This window comes from Sebastes umbrosus, chromosome 6 (genome assembly GCF_015220745.1).
Source record: "Sebastes umbrosus isolate fSebUmb1 chromosome 6, fSebUmb1.pri, whole genome shotgun sequence".
Taxonomy (NCBI): Eukaryota; Metazoa; Chordata; class Actinopteri; order Perciformes; family Sebastidae; genus Sebastes; species Sebastes umbrosus.
The window spans coordinates 32,621,072-32,639,869 of record NC_051274.1 but is presented as its reverse complement, the minus strand read 5'-3'; the positions used below and the strand labels follow the sequence as shown (position 1 = coordinate 32,639,869).

General features: G+C 35.8%; 2 protein-coding genes and 1 long non-coding RNA gene across 5 annotated transcripts in view; 1 reads left to right on the top strand and 2 right to left on the bottom strand.

Annotated features, from left to right (window-relative positions):
• Positions 1 to 1,896, bottom strand: part of LOC119489610 — a 33,319-nt gene extending 31,423 nt beyond the window's left edge. Inside the window, exon 1 of the long non-coding RNA XR_005207215.1 lies at positions 1,599 to 1,896. This is a non-coding gene — a long non-coding RNA (uncharacterized LOC119489610). The remainder of the gene's footprint in view (positions 1 to 1,598) is intronic.
• Positions 1,897 to 3,881: 1,985 nt separating this feature from the next.
• wfdc2 (WAP four-disulfide core domain 2) lies at positions 3,882 to 5,159 on the top strand. 2 transcript variants are annotated; one of them, XM_037772286.1, is made up of 4 exons: positions 3,882 to 4,059; positions 4,216 to 4,359; positions 4,518 to 4,655; positions 4,732 to 5,159. In XM_037772286.1, exons 1-4 carry the CDS (start codon positions 3,963 to 3,965, stop codon positions 4,863 to 4,865), a joined length of 513 nt encoding a protein of 170 aa, XP_037628214.1. In that variant the 5' UTR covers positions 3,882 to 3,962; the 3' UTR covers positions 4,866 to 5,159. The 2 variants fall into 2 exon arrangements, with proteins under 2 accessions (XP_037628214.1, XP_037628215.1); XM_037772287.1 differs by lacking the exon at positions 4,216 to 4,359 and having other exon boundaries at positions 3,894 to 4,059.
• Positions 5,160 to 6,278: 1,119 nt separating this feature from the next.
• pigt (phosphatidylinositol glycan anchor biosynthesis, class T) lies at positions 6,279 to 15,923 on the bottom strand. Of its 2 annotated transcripts, XM_037773358.1 has the most exons (12): positions 15,588 to 15,923; positions 15,331 to 15,536; positions 14,207 to 14,384; positions 13,986 to 14,113; positions 13,371 to 13,471; positions 12,968 to 13,142; positions 12,301 to 12,398; positions 11,246 to 11,402; positions 10,604 to 10,804; positions 8,919 to 9,084; positions 8,446 to 8,529; positions 6,279 to 8,259 (listed from the first exon to the last, which is right to left on the bottom strand). In XM_037773358.1, the coding sequence occupies exons 1-12, from the start codon at positions 15,842 to 15,844 to the stop codon at positions 8,010 to 8,012; spliced, it is 2,001 nt and encodes a 666-aa protein (XP_037629286.1). In that variant the 5' UTR covers positions 15,845 to 15,923; the 3' UTR covers positions 6,279 to 8,009. The 2 variants fall into 2 exon arrangements, with proteins under 2 accessions (XP_037629286.1, XP_037629285.1); XM_037773357.1 differs by having other exon boundaries at positions 15,331 to 15,923.
• Between the last annotated feature and the right edge of the window lie 2,875 nt (positions 15,924 to 18,798).

Genomic DNA, 18,798 nt, shown 5'->3' with positions numbered 1-18,798 from the left:
GTTAGGGTTAAGGTTAGGGTGGTTAGGGGGGTGGGGGTTAGGGTTAGGGTCAGGGGGGGTTAGGGTTAGGGTTAGGGTTTAAAAAAAAATTATAGTATATAGCATGTCAAAAAAAGTAAAAAAAAAAAAAAAAGTTATAGTATGTCAAAAACAGTTAAAAACTAATTATAGTATAGCATGTCAAAAAAATTTTAAAAAAAAAAGTTCTAGTAAAGCATGTTAAAAAAGTAAAAAAAAAAAAAATTATAGTAAAGCATGTCAAAATAAAATTCTAATATAGAATGTCAAAAAAGTAAAAAAAAAAAGTTATAGTATAGTATGTCAAAAAAAGTTTAAAAATTATAGCATGTCTAAAAAGTAAAAAAAAATAATTCTAGTATAGCATGTCAAAAAAAAAAAGTTATAGTATAGTATGTCAAAAAAAGTTTAAAAAATATAGCATGTCTAAAAAGTAAAAAAAAAAAAGTTGGAGTATAGCATGTCAAAAAAAGTTGGAGTAAAGCATGTCAAAAAAGTTAAAAAAAAAAGTTGGACTATAGCATGTCAAAAAAAGTTGAAAAAGTTGAAAAAAAAGTTATAGTATAGTATGTCAAAAAAAGTTTTAAAAAAAGAAAAAAAAGTTATAGTATAGCATGTCAAAAAAGTAAAAAAAAAAGAAAAAGTTATAGTCAAAAAAAATTATAGTCAAAGTTATAGTCAAAAAAAATTAAAAAAAAAAAAAAAGTTGTATTCTATTACAAAAAGTTTTAAAAAATTCTAGTATAGCATGTCAAAAAAAGTTTTAAAAAAAAAAAGTTGTATTATGTTAAAAAAGTTAAAAAGTTAAAAAAAAGTTATAGTATAGCATGTCAAAAAAAATTAAAAAAAATAAAGTTGTATTATGTTAAAAAAAGTTTAAAAAAATTATAGTATAGCATGTCAAAAAAAGTTTAAAAAAAAATTATAGTAAAGCATGCCAAAAGAGTTAAAAAAAAAAGTTGGAGAATAGCATGTCAAAAAAAGTTTAAAAAAAAGACAAAAAAGTTATAGTATAGTATGTCAAAAAAAGTTTTAAAAAAGTTATAGTAAGGCATGTCAAAAAAAGTTTAGAAAAAAAAGTTATAGTAAAGCATGTAAAACAAAAGTTAAAAAAAAAAGTTATAGTAAAGCATGTCAAAAAAGTTATAGTAAAGCATGTCAAAAAAGTTTTAAAAAAAAGTTAGAGTAAAGCATGTCAAAAAAAGTTTTAAAAAAAAGCTATAGTAAAGCATGTCAAAAAACTTTAAAAAAAGGTTATAGTAAAGCATGTAAAAAAAAAGTTTAAAAAAAGGTTATAGTAAAGCATGTCAAAAAGTTAAAAAAAAAAAAAAAGTTATAGTATATGTCAAAATAAATTAAAAAAAAAGTCGAAAAAAAAGTCATAGTATAGTATGTCAAAAAAATAAATAAATAAAATTAAGACTTGTCCATCCAAATTCCCAAGTATTTGTATATGCTGACATTTTGTTAACATCTACACCACCAGACATCTCCAGTTGAGCCAAACAGTGCATGTTGCCCTCCTCACAGTGAAAATATATCAGTAGAATGAAAACAAACAGTAAATCACTTGACTGTACCTTTATTTGATGCATCAGACGACGCACCTGCTGATTACTGTTGGTACTCGTCTGATGGTGTCTTATATCCTTTATTATTCTTTACTGTTGAAGTCCACATCGCAACAACACAACGTGCAAAAAGCATAGAAGTCGTCCTTTCTGATTTATGTGATGTATCCATGCTCTCTAGCGACTAAACGGAGTCTTTAGTTTCAGTGTTTCTGTGGTTTAACCTCCAGTTAGCAGCGCCAGTAGCACCATGTGACGCTACAGGCTACAGGTGTTCCCACTTCCATAACGTGACGTCAAGCAGTCACCTGGCTAATTTTGTTAGCCAATGAAATACCAGCAATGTAACTCCAGTTTTATGCAGCTCTTCCAATGTATTTACACTGAATATAAATAACACAGCTAGGAACAACAATGACCAACAATAACAATAAGAATACAATAATACAAATAAAATGTCTATATAATGGTCTGGAAGTTGTAAATGACGACGGAGTATTAAGGAAAAAACAATCTGAGATTTTGAGAATAAAGTCATATTACGAGAAAAAAATTATAATTCAATGAGAATAAAGTCATACTATTTTTTTTTTAAAAAGTCGAAATATTATGAGAATAAATTCATAACTTTACGAGAAAAAAGTCTTAATATTACAAGAATAAAGTCATAATTTTACGAGAAAAAAAGTTGCAATATTATGAGAATAAAGTCATAACTTTATGAGAAAAAAGTCTTATTACAAGAATAAAGTCATAACTTTATGAGAAAAAAGTCTTATTACAAGAATAGTCATAATTTTACGAGAAAAAAGTCGTAATATGAGAATAAAGTCATAACTTTATGAGAAAAAAAGTTGTAATATTACAAGAATAAAGTCATAATTTTACGAGAAAAAAAAAGTAATTTCCTCCTCCACAATGTGGAGGTTTATGTTTATTATTTATTTATTTATTTTGCACAAATTAAGACTACACAAAGTAAGAGGCAAAAACCCGCTGGGCTTATTAGAAGCCTCCACCTAAATAGTGTGTGATCAAGCATGATGCAAATAAAGAAAGAGTTGCTTGTCCTTGATATTCAGTGAAAAGAGCATCGTTAAGACACTGTCAGTGTTTTTTGTTGCATCAGTGAGAACATGAGTAAACCACCTTACATGTAACTCCTGATTATGCCAATAGATGGCAACACAGGCTCAGACTCCATGCTTTGGCAGATACATAACAGTCTTAGTGGACTATCTTTGCTTCTTGCATAGTGTCGTTCAAGTGGCATTTTGCATAAAAAACACAACTAAAGTCACAGCACAAGAAATAAGGCAACACGGACAGAAGCAATATTATAAATAGGCCAATGAAATGCTGCTAAAGTGCAACCAAGTTAAATGTTAAACAGCACACAGTTCCACTCTTCCACTCGCAGAAACATGATCAGTAACAGCTACAGATCATAATTTATCATCAAAATCGCCCACAATTTGCTCAAGAACACTTGCAATCCAATTATATTACACCTTAAAATGGGGCTGTAGTCAAATATACGGTATGAATGTGACCTTTCATGACAAAATCACTCTTGATCACGTTACCTTTCTAGTTTCATTCATGTCAAAACAAAATACAGATCACTATCACTAAAAAAATACAAACTATTAGGGGTGGAACAATATATCGATATAAATGTAATTTATTGTGTTAAATAGTCATATGATATTGTCTCTTATTACGCAGCTTTGTTAAAATACTCGATTCTGATTGGTCAATCAAGACGTTCTATGGTCTGTTATTTCTTTATAGCAGACCGTTGCTATGTATAGCAGACCGTTGCTATGTATAACAGACCGTTGCTATGGGCCCAGTTCTGATGTCGGACTCTGGCGGACCGTTTTTGTGTCAAATTATTGATTTCTTAAGTAAGTAGCCGTGTAATATATATATGGATAACGTACAGCTAGCGGCTCATTGTTGTGAAATAAACCCCTTCAGGGCGATGCAAGGCCTCTGTCGGGGTTTATTTCACAACAATGACTGGCTCGCTGTACATTATCCCTTACTTATCAATTGAATTGAATCTAAATAATATCGTGGGTTACGATATCAGCAAATACCGTATCGTTGTCCAAAGAATCAATATAATATCCTATCATAATGAAACTTGTGATTTACACCCCTACAAACTATGACATCATGTAATTAAAATAGGGGGGGAAATTGGGAAATGTGTGTCTACTGTCTTAACAAAAAGCTCAGGACCCCTAAAATGCAGAGATTGGACCGTAAATCTACAGGCACAAGGACCCAGCGTCCTCTGGCTGCAGGTTGTGTACTGGGATATTTGTCCAAACTGGAGGACATTCTTGTGAGACAGAAGTTAACATGGAGCAACACCGGTCGGCAGTTTGTGCACTGATTTTAGCACTCTGTGCATTCGTGCACTTTGACATTGCTGCAGGAGCTGCTGGCAATCTAACTGGTATGTTTGTTTTTTACTCAGATGGTTTTATGTGTTTTAATGTATAATCTGTGCTAAAAAAGTGTGAAAGTTTGTGAATTTCATTCCACAACCAAGTTGTTTGGTTTCCACAGCTGATCCCATCTCCTCTTCTGCTTCACTGCCTCTTTCTCTCAGTGATTCTCCCAAAACCAGGCCAGTGCCCACGTCTCCTTAATGTTGTCCCATCACATAAGGGGTGTACGTGTGATGAAGACTGTCCTGCTGACCACAAATGCTGTGTCTTTGACTGTGGAGCTGTCTGTGTCCCTCCTGCTTTCAGTACGAGCCACGATGTTGAACTTTTTTCTTGCTTTTAAATCTTTGGTTGAATCTTCTCAGTGACTGAATTTGACGGGGAAATCAAGCGTGGACAGAAAGTCTTTTAAAATTCATGTTTTAGTCCTCTTTGTGTATGTTAATGTCTGTTTTCCCTTCAGCCAAGCCAGGAGTGTGTCCTCGCAGGAACTGGGGCTCCGGAGCCTGTGCTGAATTCTGCTCCAATGACAGTGATTGCCCCAATGATGAGAAGTGCTGCCACAATGGATGTGGACATTCGTGCATTGAACCATACACAGGTTAGATATATATATACATATGCATACATGATATATATAAACATGAGTGTGTTGACACTTTTTTTTGTCTCGTCAGTGAAGCGAGGTCGCTGTGCCCTTCCCAAGGGAACCCTCATGTGTGCCGAGTACTGTTATCACGACGGTCAGTGTCCAGGTGAGCAGAAGTGCTGCAAGACGACCTGTGGCCACGCCTGCAGCGAGCCCTGCTGATTGGACAGCTCAGCCACATTTAACCACGCGTTTGGTTTCTTTCATGCAACGGCACAGAAAATGTTCACTTTTTTTCTACCTTTTCAATAGCAGCACACAGTTGGTACGATATTTGAGCTTTGGTTTGCACAATGTTGGATTCTTTGGAGGAGAAAGTAAATAGTTTTCTTTTAAAGGGGACCTATTATGCTTTTGTGCTTTTTCCCTTTCCTTTAGTGTGTTATATAGTATTTTGTGCATGTAAAAAGGACTGCAAAGTTACAAAGTCCACGACAAAGGGAGTTACTCTCCCCCACAGAAACACTTCTCCCGAAATGCCTCGCTTGAAGTCCCGCCTTTTCTTCCGTAACATGGTGATGTCACCAAGTAACACATTTGCATAACGGCTAGTTTGGCACGCCCTCAAACAAAGCTAGTTAGAGCGGAGCTGGAGCGGAGTCCGAAGAGTTTGGTTGAGTCGACCAATCACAACAGAGTGGGCCTGCTGACCAATCAGAGCAAGAGGTGCTGCAGCACAGCCAGGACTAGAACAATGAAGCATTTCTTAAACATTAAAGTATGTAAACATGTTCTAGTAGAAACCCAGTATGCACCTGAAAATAAGCACAATAGGTCCCCTTTAAATATAGTTAAGATACCATTTTATGTGCCTGTACTTTAAGTACATACTCCACATTTGGAAAAGCAAGAACTATAGAATAACTTGCAGGAGAAAAATAGTTGGTACTGTGCCATTCATAGTCTTCAAAAGACCACCAGTATGTTTGCATTTTAACTTGATTAGTTTACAGTCTTACTTTGACGTCAGTAACATTTTGATCAGTATTTCTAATATTGTATCTTCTAGTATATTCTAAATGTACTGTACTTGTATATCAGTTGCTTGTAGAGTTTGAAGGTATGGAACAATTTGTATTTCAAACCAATAAACATGTTTCCAGAACCTAGAAATGTCTTGTGTGTTAATCACCTTGCTGGCTATACTGTAAGTCTTCTAGTTTCACAGGTTTCTTTTATTGCCTTTTTTAGTCGAGAGTTTGGCTGAAAAAACAACTGATGAAATATGCCAAGAATGGAAAGTGCTTACTGGCAGACTATTTAAAGAGTTGGCCAAGAAAGTCTGTTGCTCAAAGATTTCAACACCGTTGCACCACAACCTCACAATGTGCAGCTCAAATTGATTTTTATATATAAAACAGACGTATTTATTTTTGTCATTTACAGAGGTGTGACTAAATAGTGTACTCGTCTAGCCGATCACAAACATGAGCTAAATAAAGTGACATGGAGAGCTGTGACTAAGACACTTAATCATTGAAGATACTGTCCTCTGGCCGGGTTTATCTACTTGCTTGGAGAGATAACATAGTTCGCATATGTGAACATCACTTATGTGGAATGCTGCTTTTTTTCCCCTTTTGTTTGTTTTTGTTCCCAAACGTGCAGGCGTGCGAATCACTGACCGGCCAAACACAGAGACGTCTGTGTTTGTTCTCTCCCGAGTCTGCCAGAAGTGGGGCCAAGTTTGTTTTCACAAAAATGTGGGCACTCAGTGGGAAGTAATACAGCTCCGGCTGCCGCTGCACTTTAGAACGGCCTACCTTCTTTCACTGCTAGGAAATTTGAATAAAATAATAGAAAGATGTTTCAGTTTATTGAAAAGGCCATAAAGAACACACACGCACGCTCAGTACCGCTTCAAACATTCTGTGCACTTTTTTTCCCAACAAGTGAACCAGAATGGACAAATACATTACAAAAAGTTTAACAAACACAATGCATGGTAGTATTTCATGGTAAAGTAATGTCCATAATGACAGACTTCAGTTCGCTATAAGACACACTGAATCTGACATTGAACAGATGAGTGAATGAGTTCACAACCCCGACCAACTAAAGGCAATTAAATATGAAGAAACGTGCAGACAATCGCATTTAACATTCAAGCATGCATCCAAAAGTGCAAAAATAAATGTTTGGTTAGAGGGCTGTTCCTTTTTTAATAGAACAAGTAGTTCCAGACGAGTAACGCTATTGCTCAGAACAAATTTAACCCCCTGAGAACCCGACTTTACGGTCTTTCAGAGGCTGATTCAGGTTCAGTTTTAGAGTTAGAGTGAAGGTACAGATATCAAATGAAACTAGACACTAAACCAAAACCTGAAGAATTCATTGGTAACAATCAGGTCATGCTCGCTCGACGGCAAGGAGGCTAAATAACGCTCCAAATTTAGGCAAAACTTTGGAAAAAACTGGCATGGCCATTTTCAAAGGGGTATTAATTAATACGGGAATTAATTGATTTAGTTTTTCTGATTTATGACTAGAACAAGTTGACACACAGTGCTGAGCTGCATCGCAAATTAATCTTCAGGTTCCCAATTTTCAGATGATGTACACCACTTCTATGTGACATCTACTGCTGACCTGCTATCTCCCCCTAAGGACCCCCCTAAAAAAAGACAAAAACGCGTCTATTGTGGGTCTCAGAGGGTTAAAAAAACATATGGTTTTGGTAACTTAAGAGTATTTTTGTGGGCATGTCTTCTTTTCTTATATATTAAAACTACTATAAAACATGTGTCAGATAAGACAGATGAATCAGAAACTATTAAATAAAGAGGAAATGCCACTGGATGTCCCGTAGTTAGACGATGATGCTGTGATAATTTCATGGGAAAGTTATTTGCTATCCTGTCATGACTGAGGTTTGAGGAAATGTGACATTCTGACTCTGACTTAGAAAGTCATTTTATTTTATCTTTCCTAGCAGGGAGAAATCAATCAACAGGTCAGGATCAAAGGTGATCGTCCTTTTCCTATCTGAGCTCTGAGGCTTTGTGATGCTGCGTCAGTCTCATATTTGGTTCCTTGTTAAACAACAACAAAGCTCTTTCCTTCCATCCGAGTACAGAAATGTCTCTTTTCTCTTCCTTAGCCAGCAGGAAATCATCCCAAAAAACATTAATGTTCAAAAACATCCATTTGAAAACCAAACCTTCAAGTTGACCGTTTTTAAAAACATTCATATACCAGTGCTTGACTCAGTTCTTCCCTGAATATCCCATGTTTACCAGCGCGTTTCACCAGAAAGGAAAACTTCCTTTCTAAAAGTAGAAACCAGTTGGCGTCCGTGTCCAGCCCTCAGAGCAGCGGCACGCCCCTCATCTTGCGGATGATGTTGGCCAGCCGCTTGGCCAATCCCGGGCTGGGCTCTTCTATCTGGAAGCTCCGGGTCAGCAGATTGTAGAGGGAGCCGTAGCCCACGGCCACCACAGTACAGGTCAGGCAGATGACATTATAGGGCATGCTGAAGTCCGGAGTTGGCAGGTTGACCAGCAGAGGCTCCGTGTAGACGCGCACAAAGTAGCTGGACTCCTCTTTACAGGGGAAACTGGAGGGGGAGATGGGACAGAGGCATTTTGTTAGCGTGGCGCTGATTGTTTTTCCCTCCGGTGGGTGTGTTTGACATGTTGCTCTCTGTCTCTGTGTTTTCTCTACAGGAACTCAAACAACACACGGACGAGTAGCAACAACAGATATATTCCTTCAGAAAAAACAACAACAACTCTATACTTACAAGCTGCTGAAAAGTGGCTGTTCCTGAGTGCTGTTCGTATCCATGGCGACAATGCTTGGTACAAGAGAGCTGATGACTGAAGACCTAAATGTTGAAGAAATGCAAAAACTTTGACTCCTAGGCGCTGTTCAGACCGGGTATTAACATGCGTCCTGAGTGATCGGATCACAAGTGGACAGCTCTAAGTTGAAGATGCATTGAGATCCGATCGCTCAGTCCACATTCATATTACTGCTGACATTCCTGTAATCTTAAGCCACAACGTCTGCTGTATTAGCCGTGTGTCTACGACGTGTTTATTTGCATATAGAGCGGGGAAGTGAGGTCCAATCACAAGTGGTCACTCAGGACGCAAAATCACACAACACCTACAACGTTGTGAAGGGACGTGAGAAGAAACACGTGTGCTGCATCTTCTTTTAAGTAACCTCTGGAAATAATCAGTTTTGAGAACGGCTCTACATGCTGCTTACCCGACGTAGAAGCCGTGGTTGGGATCAGGGGTGTACTCGGTCCACTTGAGCAGAGCCCTCTCGAACTGCACCGTGACCTCGGTGACGGAGTTTGGAGGAAGCTGGACCAGCATCTCCAGCAGGTGAGGCCTCACACGGTCCTTAGACGGCTGGTAGTGGATGTAGCCTTGTGGAGGAAGAAAAACATGAGTGATACACTATTCTACCGTTTATCCATAGCCCAAAGTTGTGTATACATATGATACAAAACTCCATAAATGATAATATTATTTCATATAATATATATATAATGTTTGAGCAAGAACCAAGCACCAAGATAGGTAGGTAGACTTCTACTACAGCCTTTATTTTAGAAAATATGACTCATGTTCTCCTCCTTCTGGTGAAAAGACGCATCTGCATGGAAATCATGAAACAAGGATTCCTGTAGTGAAACTAAGAACGTATAGTATGTGTAACTCATCTAGCTAGTACAATAATTGTACCTATCGCTATAGAGGAAAACCTACAACAGTATGGAGTGTCATAAACAATAAAAGCATAGGAATCAATAAGTTAGTGTTGTGTAGAAGTACAGTAGAACATTATTATTCTTTTCTAAAAATGTCAACAGTTATTTTCACTTCCACAGTCGCTTATCTTTCCACAAAATTTTGAAAATGAGCCTCTTCTTGTGTTTACAGCAGCGTTTGCCACCAATTACCAAAATAATTGCCAGATAATTAATGCAACATGGAATTATTGACCCTTTAATTGCAGTTAAAATGTTAAAATCTTGGGCAGAAACATCCAAGCTTCTGTTATCTACAGTCTAGAGCTGCAACGATTAATCACTGATCTCCCTCCAGATATTAGAGTAATGTTAAAAAGGTGTCATGTTGTCTCAGCAGGTATCTCTCTGCCCCGTCAGAGGCTGCTCTTTCCCCTCGCCACTCTGCTGCTCTGTAGCCGGCTGGCGAGCGAGCTACGCCTGCAGGCGATTGTGGAGCTAAACACAGGTTCCCGTTAATTTTTAATGGACATTTGTGTTGTGATATTTAAACTAACTATCCGTCAACAAGGAAATAAAAGACCCTCGTCTACAGACCAGTCTCTAGAGAGCTCCAGCCAGCTCACAGCAGTCTGTGAGCGTGACCGTTGGTAGCGACCCCGGCAGGCACTATAGTTAGCTGTCAGGGCAGTTTGTGGAGCTTCTAAACTCCGAAAACGGTATAGAAAATGTTCAATTTGCCATTTAATATTGTAAAACTGTCAATATTCAAAATCTACACAGCTGATTTCTCGCATCAAAAATGTTCAGAAGTGAATTTAATGATGAAATAGCTACAAAAAATGTAAAAAACAAGCCGTTTTTGTTGTTGTAACCATAGCCTGTAGTGTTCCAGCGCTTTGCATTGTGGGATACAGTAGGCGAGGTAGACTGGTCCGATGCGTACTGTGGATTTTTTCCAAATCAGTATGACATCCGGGTATTTTTGGCATCCTGTAGATTTTGCTTTTGTTCGCATACTACGCATTTTGACCAAATCAGTACGTACTATTAGTATTGTATGTGGTTTCGAATATAGCCATAGACAAGTTGTTCCACTATTTGGCACATTTGTAATTTATTTTCAGATCCTGATTGCAATTTTGTGCACACACACAGGCGACACATTCCCTCTCTGCTTCCTAAAGTGACTCACTGGGCTTGTTGTCCTTCCCCTTGCTGGTCACAGTGAGGGTGTGGATGTAGAGACGAAGGTACCAAGGCACCGTTTCCAGCAGCAGCACAGGGAAAGACCTGTAGGGATGGTTGTTGTACATCAGCGTGTGGATCTCTCCCGTCTGCAGCCCGTAACCGGCCACGTAACGCTCAGCGTGGAGCAGTGGACGCAGCATGTCTCCTGCAGGGGCATTAAGTTTCACCTTAATGTTTGACAAATTAACAGAGGAACCTCTATAGGAACAAACAGAAACAGTGTCACTTCGGTACAAAACACAACAATCTCGGAGGCAAGTAGTGTTTTCTTATTTGTTTTTTTTTGGCTATGTTTGGTGAAAACGGTAACAAGTCGCCTCAGCTGCTGCTTGTTGAGGACTTTGTACCAAAACAGAGAACAGGTTGCAAAGGAACAGACTGCAGATAAAATGATGATTGCAATGTAAACACAGAGAACAGAAGAACAGTAGTTACACGTAACCAAGAGAGATAAGACAAACAGATAAAGTTGACACAGTTTTGTTAACTCCTGTATAGTCCTTCTTGATGCATTGAATAATTGAGTCTACTGTATGTCCGACCTTTTACACAAAGCTGTGTGTCGTGCTCTGCTGTTCTCACTCACCCTCAGTGGATTTCCAGCGGATCAGCAGGTTGAGGGAGCGCACGGTGCCAAAGGTGACTTGTTGGGTCAGATCGTAGACGGAGAAGGTCCGTCTGTCCCCCAGCACCATCGCCTGGCTCAGCAGGGGAGTGGCCGGGCTCAACTCAAACTGATCCCCCTGCAACACCACATCACATTTCACTTGTGTTGCACATCTCAGTACGTACTGTTAGAAAGATTATTCCTTGTGCACATTGCTACATCTGTTTTAAAATAATCTTAAAAAGGTAACCTGTGGAGTTGTCTTGTAAACAATGTTTACAGTGTTAATGTTTTCATTCAGAGAAAGACATTGTGTATTTCCTTGAATGCATTTCCTTCCTCATCAAACATTTGCAAATGATCCTGCATTGTTTACATCCATGTTTACTTGCTAGCTGTCGTCTTTTTCACCGCCTTCGTTGGCGCATTGCAGCATATCTTTGCCAGCACATAAATAAACATGATGACAGAGTTGCTTTCTTTGACAAGAACTTTGCCTTAATAAAATAGTGTAAAACTGGCAAAATAAATATCTGATGATATATGATATATGATGATGCCAGCTTTCATTACTCGACAGTTTTCCATATTTAGTGCTTTTTTAGGACCAACCAAATGAGTCCGTAGCACCGAGTTATGATACCCAGTCCTATTTTAGTGTGCTTGTGTACTGTCTTTACACAGTATCTTTTCTAAAAAGTAAACCTTCCTCATCCCAAGAGAATTGCTAATAGCAAAAGAAGCTAAACACTGTGGTTTCTCTTAGAGTTGATTACACATAATACCAAATGCCATGACCTCCCATTACTCCGTCATTAGCATTTCCTGCCTATCACTGCTGAGCTGGAGATGACGCTAAATAGCTACAAAAACAATAGACTAGTCTTACAGCGCTACTAGAGGTTAAAAACTCCAAAGGGAACCTTTAAAATCTCTCCTTCATACTACTTATGCTTTCTGTGAAGTTTGCATTGAGGGGGAATAACTAATTGTTTAGAGCGGATGATGTTATGCGTGTTCTGTGGGAGTCAAACCTGAGGGTTGTCTGTGACGTCGATGTAGATTTTACTGGAGGAGGCCAGCGGACAAGCTTCCGTCACGGTCCGAGAGAACATCTTAAACAGCGACCACTCTGGAGGAACAAACAGCTTGAGTTAACTGAAGCCAGGGAGGCGTCATCATGTGGTTTTTTACTACCAAATAGAGATGTTCCGATCCCGGTAACGGAAATGTATCCGATACTGCCCAAAATTCGCGATCAGGTATTGGCGAGTACGCCAGTCTATGCACCGATCAGATACTATAATTTATTAACACAGAAAATAATCAACTTGTTTAACTGCATTATTTTATATATATATTTGTTTTTATATTATGAATTTATGTTCTTTGTAATTGACAAACTGAATAATAAAAGAAATGGATATTAACCTGAGACAGGCCATACAATAAAGATAGTAATCATATCACATCCATACATGGTCAGCAGTAAACAGCTGTTAAATAATAATAAAAATAACTATATATTTGTTTTATCACGCTGGTATTGGATCGGCACTCGGTATCATCTGATACCGCAAGTTCAGGTATCGGAATCGGTATCATGAAGGAAAAAATGGTATTGGAAGATCTCTACTACCAAACCTCAGGAATTCTAAACTTAAATGTGAGATGAATGGAGAGAGATGTGCTTCTGCTCACCTCGTTTGCCCTGACCAGGGGTGTGCAGGTCAAAGACCACGTTCAGCGTCTGTCTCAGCTCCCAGGATGTGGTTTTGCACTGCCAGTCCTGACACACGGGTCTGATGTGCACCGCCTGGGAATGAAAACTGCTGTGGAAGAGTTTCTCTGACTTCATCAGGACAGCGAGACCAGCCTGCACGTGCAACACACGGCCACATAGAGAAACAGAAGAAGACACGGTGTTAGCTGAAGACTGAACGAGAGTTTGAAATTGTGATCTTGAGAAATTCTGCCACGTATGAGGTCAGTATGTGCATCATACAAAGGAGTACACAGTGTATTTGAGTTCTGCTGTGTGTGTTTTCTTTTTCTTTTTTTTAGAAAGACAGAAATAGAGACACACAAACACACAGTCACCCACCTTCGATCCACATGGCAAGAGTTTCTTCCAGGGTGTCAAATTCTCAGTGCAAACAATCTCTCGTGGGAGGGTGGCATAGCGAAGGAAGCGGTGGTCTGTCACTTCAAGTTCAACACAAAAAAACAACATCAGTCTAGAAGTAATGAGATGCATCTTGGGTAGTATCTGTAGCACCTGCATGCTGCGAGGTGTCTAATCACACCATTAGATTTTATTCAGGCTCATCACAACAGAGTAGGGCTGCAACAAACGATCATTTTCATTGTCGATTAATCTGTTGATTATTTTCTCGATTAATCGATTAGTTGTTTGATCTATAAAATGGTGAAAAATGTCAATCAGTGTTTCCCAAAGATGATGTCTCAAATGTCTCGTTTTGTCCACAACTCAAATATATTCACTTTACTGTCATAGAGGAGTAAAGAAACCAGAAAATATTCACATTTAAGAAGCTGAAATCAGAGAATTTTGACTTTTTTTTTCTTAGAAAATTATACAAACCGATTAATCAATTATCAAAATAGTTGGTGATTAATTTAATTAGTTGACAGCTAATTGTTTAATCTTTGCGGCTCTACTAGAGAGCTTTAGAAAATGCAAAAGGGAGATCTTTACCGTTGCTTGTACCCAGAGGTTTGAACGACGCACTGGGCTGAACAGTGTTGGTGGAGTCAATGAAGTTCAGCGAAGCGCAGAAGATCCCCGACAGAACGTTCGTCAGCTCCTTCCACGTGCCATCGACACTAAAAAAATGGTACGAAAATGTTGACATGACTGAGAAAGCACTTACTAGGATCTATGAAAATATAGAGCAGCCACCAGAGGGCCATACTCACTCTGTCACAGAGTCCTGGAACCAGACCCAGAGTTCGGCCCCGGGAGGAGACGGCAGGAAGGGCTGCCCCCACTGCATGGTCCTCCAGTAGCCCTGCGTGAAGGAGATGTGCAGCTCTCGCACCGAGAACTTGGAGATGACCTGGCCCAGAGACTTGGGAAACAGCCGGTAGTGGGACACTGAGGAACATAATATAACATCATACAGTTTAGTGGGTGTGTAAGTCACAAGTTTCATCACGATATACAATATTATATTGATTCATCGGACAACTTAAACTAATTACTCATTATTATTATAGTGTAGAATATGTGAAAAATGTCTGAAAATGATGTGATAAACGTTAGAAAAATATCCAAAAATTATTTGTAAAATATGTGAAGAAACTAGTGAAAAATTTCAGAAAGATATTCGAAAAATGTCCAAAAAGTATTTGTAAAATATGTGAAAAAAAGTGAAAAATATTAGAAAAATATCCAAAATTATTTGTAAAATATGTGGAAGAAATAGTGAAAAATGTCAGAAAAATATTAGAAAAATGTCCATAAAGTATTTGTGAAATATATGAAAAATGGCAGAAAAATATTAGAAAAATATCCAAAATTATTTGTAAAATATGTGGAAGAATTAGTGAAAAATGTCAGAAAAATATTAGACGAATGTCCAAAAATTATCTGTAAAATATGTGAAGAAACTAGTGAAAAATGTCAGAAAAATATTAGAAAAATGTCCAAAAAATATTTATTTAATATGTGAAATAGCAGAATAGCAGACAAGATGAATGACAGTCGGAAACAAAGCAGCACGTAAAATTATGATATTCTGGAAATGATAAGGTTTAGTATAATTATATTGAATAATGTAAGTGATATATGTGCACACATACTAATCAAAGGTCAAAACAGCGCTAAATTTGGCTGAATTATAAAAGGCAGAAGTGATGAAAGGAAGAGCCGGCTCTTCTCTTCTTGTTGAGCTGAGCCAAATGATCTGATCACTAAAAAGAGCCGGAATTCCCATCACTAGTTCTGTTGCAATAAGAACAAATAATGTCTGTTTGTGCCTCCAGATGGAAGTCTAAATGTTTAATGAATCAGTGTTAACAGCTAACAGCAGTTATCTCACCTTTGTTTCCTCTCATGAAGTCAGTCTCCCACAAGGTGCGGAACTGGAAGCTGGCATAAACATCTCCTGAGTGCAGAGGTCTGATCACCAGCTCCTCCTGGAACTCATCTTTGTGCTGCGGTACCGAGGCTTGGACCGGTACCGAGGAGGAGGGTTGGACCGGTACCGAGGAGGAGGATTGGACCGGTACCGAGGAGGAGGAGTGGACCGGTACTGAGGAGGAGGATTGGACCGGTACCGAGGGTTGGACCGGTGGTTGGACCGGTGGTTGAGCTTCATTAGTCTCCTGTCTGTCTGCAGCTTCATCATGAGTCTCCTCTTCAACAACATCAGTCGCTTCCCATCGTCTCTCCTCCACTTCCACCGTCTCTGTGGCTGTTTCTGGATCATTATCTACCGCTGCGTCGTGTTCTTCAGCAGCTGGTGTCGTTTCTTGACTGTCTGCGATGATAAACAGCGTTAAACTGCAGAGAATCAGCAGCAGAGCCGAGTAGCTGCTTCTGAGACCCGCCATGTTTGCTCCAGTTGGTGGTGCTTCACTTCCGCATCATCGCGTCATCCGTGGAACCAGCCAATGAGCTGCGTCCATATGTATCCCTGTCTGTAGCACTGAAGGGAACTGTCTTTTGTTTTAAGCACAAATATTATGACATTTTTATGATTTAATACTAACATGGAAGCGTTATCTGCTTTATTTGAAGGATTTATGAGTAGCATAATGGTGCTTTTATAGAGTGTAGAAGTTATTTTTTAATGCGGAAGCGGTAGTTTATGATGTTTTTCATGCATATTGATTTGATTTTAGATTTTGGGGTTTTCATATATGCTTCAAACAATATGCCTGCCGCGTTATTATAGTATATATATATATATGTATAAATATATATAATAATAATAATAATAATAATAATAATAATAATAATATATATAATAATATATAAATAATAAATATATATATATAATATATATATATATGTTTTAGGAAAAAATGCAGAAATAAATTAAAAGGTGCAGGGACATTTAATTTATTTCTGTATATATCTACGAGTACAGCAAATGTACATCATCAGTTGACCAGTGTCCAATGGTGCATAAGATAAGATATTCCTTTATTAGTCCTGCAGTGGGGAAATTTGCAGTGCACAGCAGCAAAGGGGATAGTGCAAAACACAAGAAGCATCAGCTAACACAGTAGAAAAAGAGCTAAACAAAGTTAAACAAAATATGAACAATCAACTATAAGAAAATCTTAAAAAAATATTTCAAAAAAATAATAATAAATTAACCATTAATAAATTAACCAATTACAGGCAATTTTGTCATATAAATTCTCGATTAATGATTACAAAGCTTGCTCGACTTAATCTGGTATTTAACTGGGCTAAACCTATACAGTAAAGCTTATATATAAAATATGCGAGGGGGGTGCTTAAAAGGATACTGATGTGTTGCCAAATATGTTATCACCATAAAATACATGAATATTCATGGTAAGATCCACAAAAAAAAAATGCATCAATGTGTGCAGCATGTGAAACGCTTTTTGCTGGGAAGCTCCATTAAAATAATAAGTTATATTATAATTATAAAAGGAAATACTTTGTACAAAAGCATATTAAAAACATATACATTAAGTACATATACAGTATAAGATATATATTATGTATATACACAGTATAAGATATATTATATATATACAGTATAAGATATATTATACAGTAAAAGAAATATTATATGTATACAGTATGAGATATATTATATATATACACAGTATAAGATATACTATATATATATACAGTATAAGATATATTATATATATATACAGTATAAGATATATTATACATATAGTATCAGATATATTATATTTATATACAGTATAAGATATTATATATATATATACAGTATAAAATATATTATATATATACAGTATAAGATATATTATATATATACAGTATAAGATATATTATATATATACAATATAAGTCAATTATATATATACAGTATAAGATATATAATATATATATACAGTATAAGATATATTATATATGTACAGTATAAGATATATTATATATATACAGTATAAGATATATTATATATACAGTATAATATATATATTATAAATATATACAGTATAATATATTATATATATATATAGAGTATAAGATATTATATATATACAGTATAAGGTATATTATATACAGTATAAGATATATATTATATATATATACAGTATAAGATATATTATATATACAGTATAAGATATATTATATATATACAGTATAATATATATTATATATATATACAGTATAAGATATATTATATATATATATACAGTATAAGATATATTATATATATACAGTATAAGATATATTATATATACAGTATAAGATATATTATATATACAGTATAAGATATATTATATATATATATACAGTATAAGATATATTATATATATACAGTATAAGATATATTATATATATACAGTATAAGATATATTATATATATACATACAGTATAAGATATATTATATATACAGTATAAGATATATTATATATACATATATACAGTATAAGATATATTATATATATACAGTATAAGATATATTATATATATACAGTATAAGATATATTATATATATACAGTATAAGATATATTATATATATATACAGTATAAGATATATTATATATACAGTATAAGATATATATATATACAGTATAAGATATATTATATATATACAGTATAAGATATATTATATATATATACAGTATAAGATATATTATATATATACAGTATAAGATATATTATATATATATATACAGTATAAGATATATTATATATACAGTATAAGATATATATATATACAGTATAAGATATATTATATATATACAGTATAAGATATATTATATATATATATACAGTATAAGATATATATATATACAGTATAAGATATATTATATATATACAGTATAAGATATATTATATATATATATACAGTATAAGATATATTATATATACAGTATAAGATATATATATATACAGTATAAGATATATTATATATATACAGTATAAGATATATTATATATATATATACAGTATAAGATATATATATATACAGTATAAGATATATTATATATATATACACAGTATAAGATATATTATATATATACAGTATAAGATATATATATATACAGTATAAGATATATTATATATATACAGTATAAGATATATTATATATATATATACAGTATAAGATATATTATATATATATACACAGTATAAGATATATTATATATATACAGTATAATATATATAGTTATAGTGCTATAGTTGAATATTTTGTGGTGTTGCTGGACGGGCATCATCACCCCTCCCACAACACACACACACACATACACGTACACACACACACGTACACACACACACACACACACACACATACACACTGTTCAGCCATGGCTCCCTGCTAG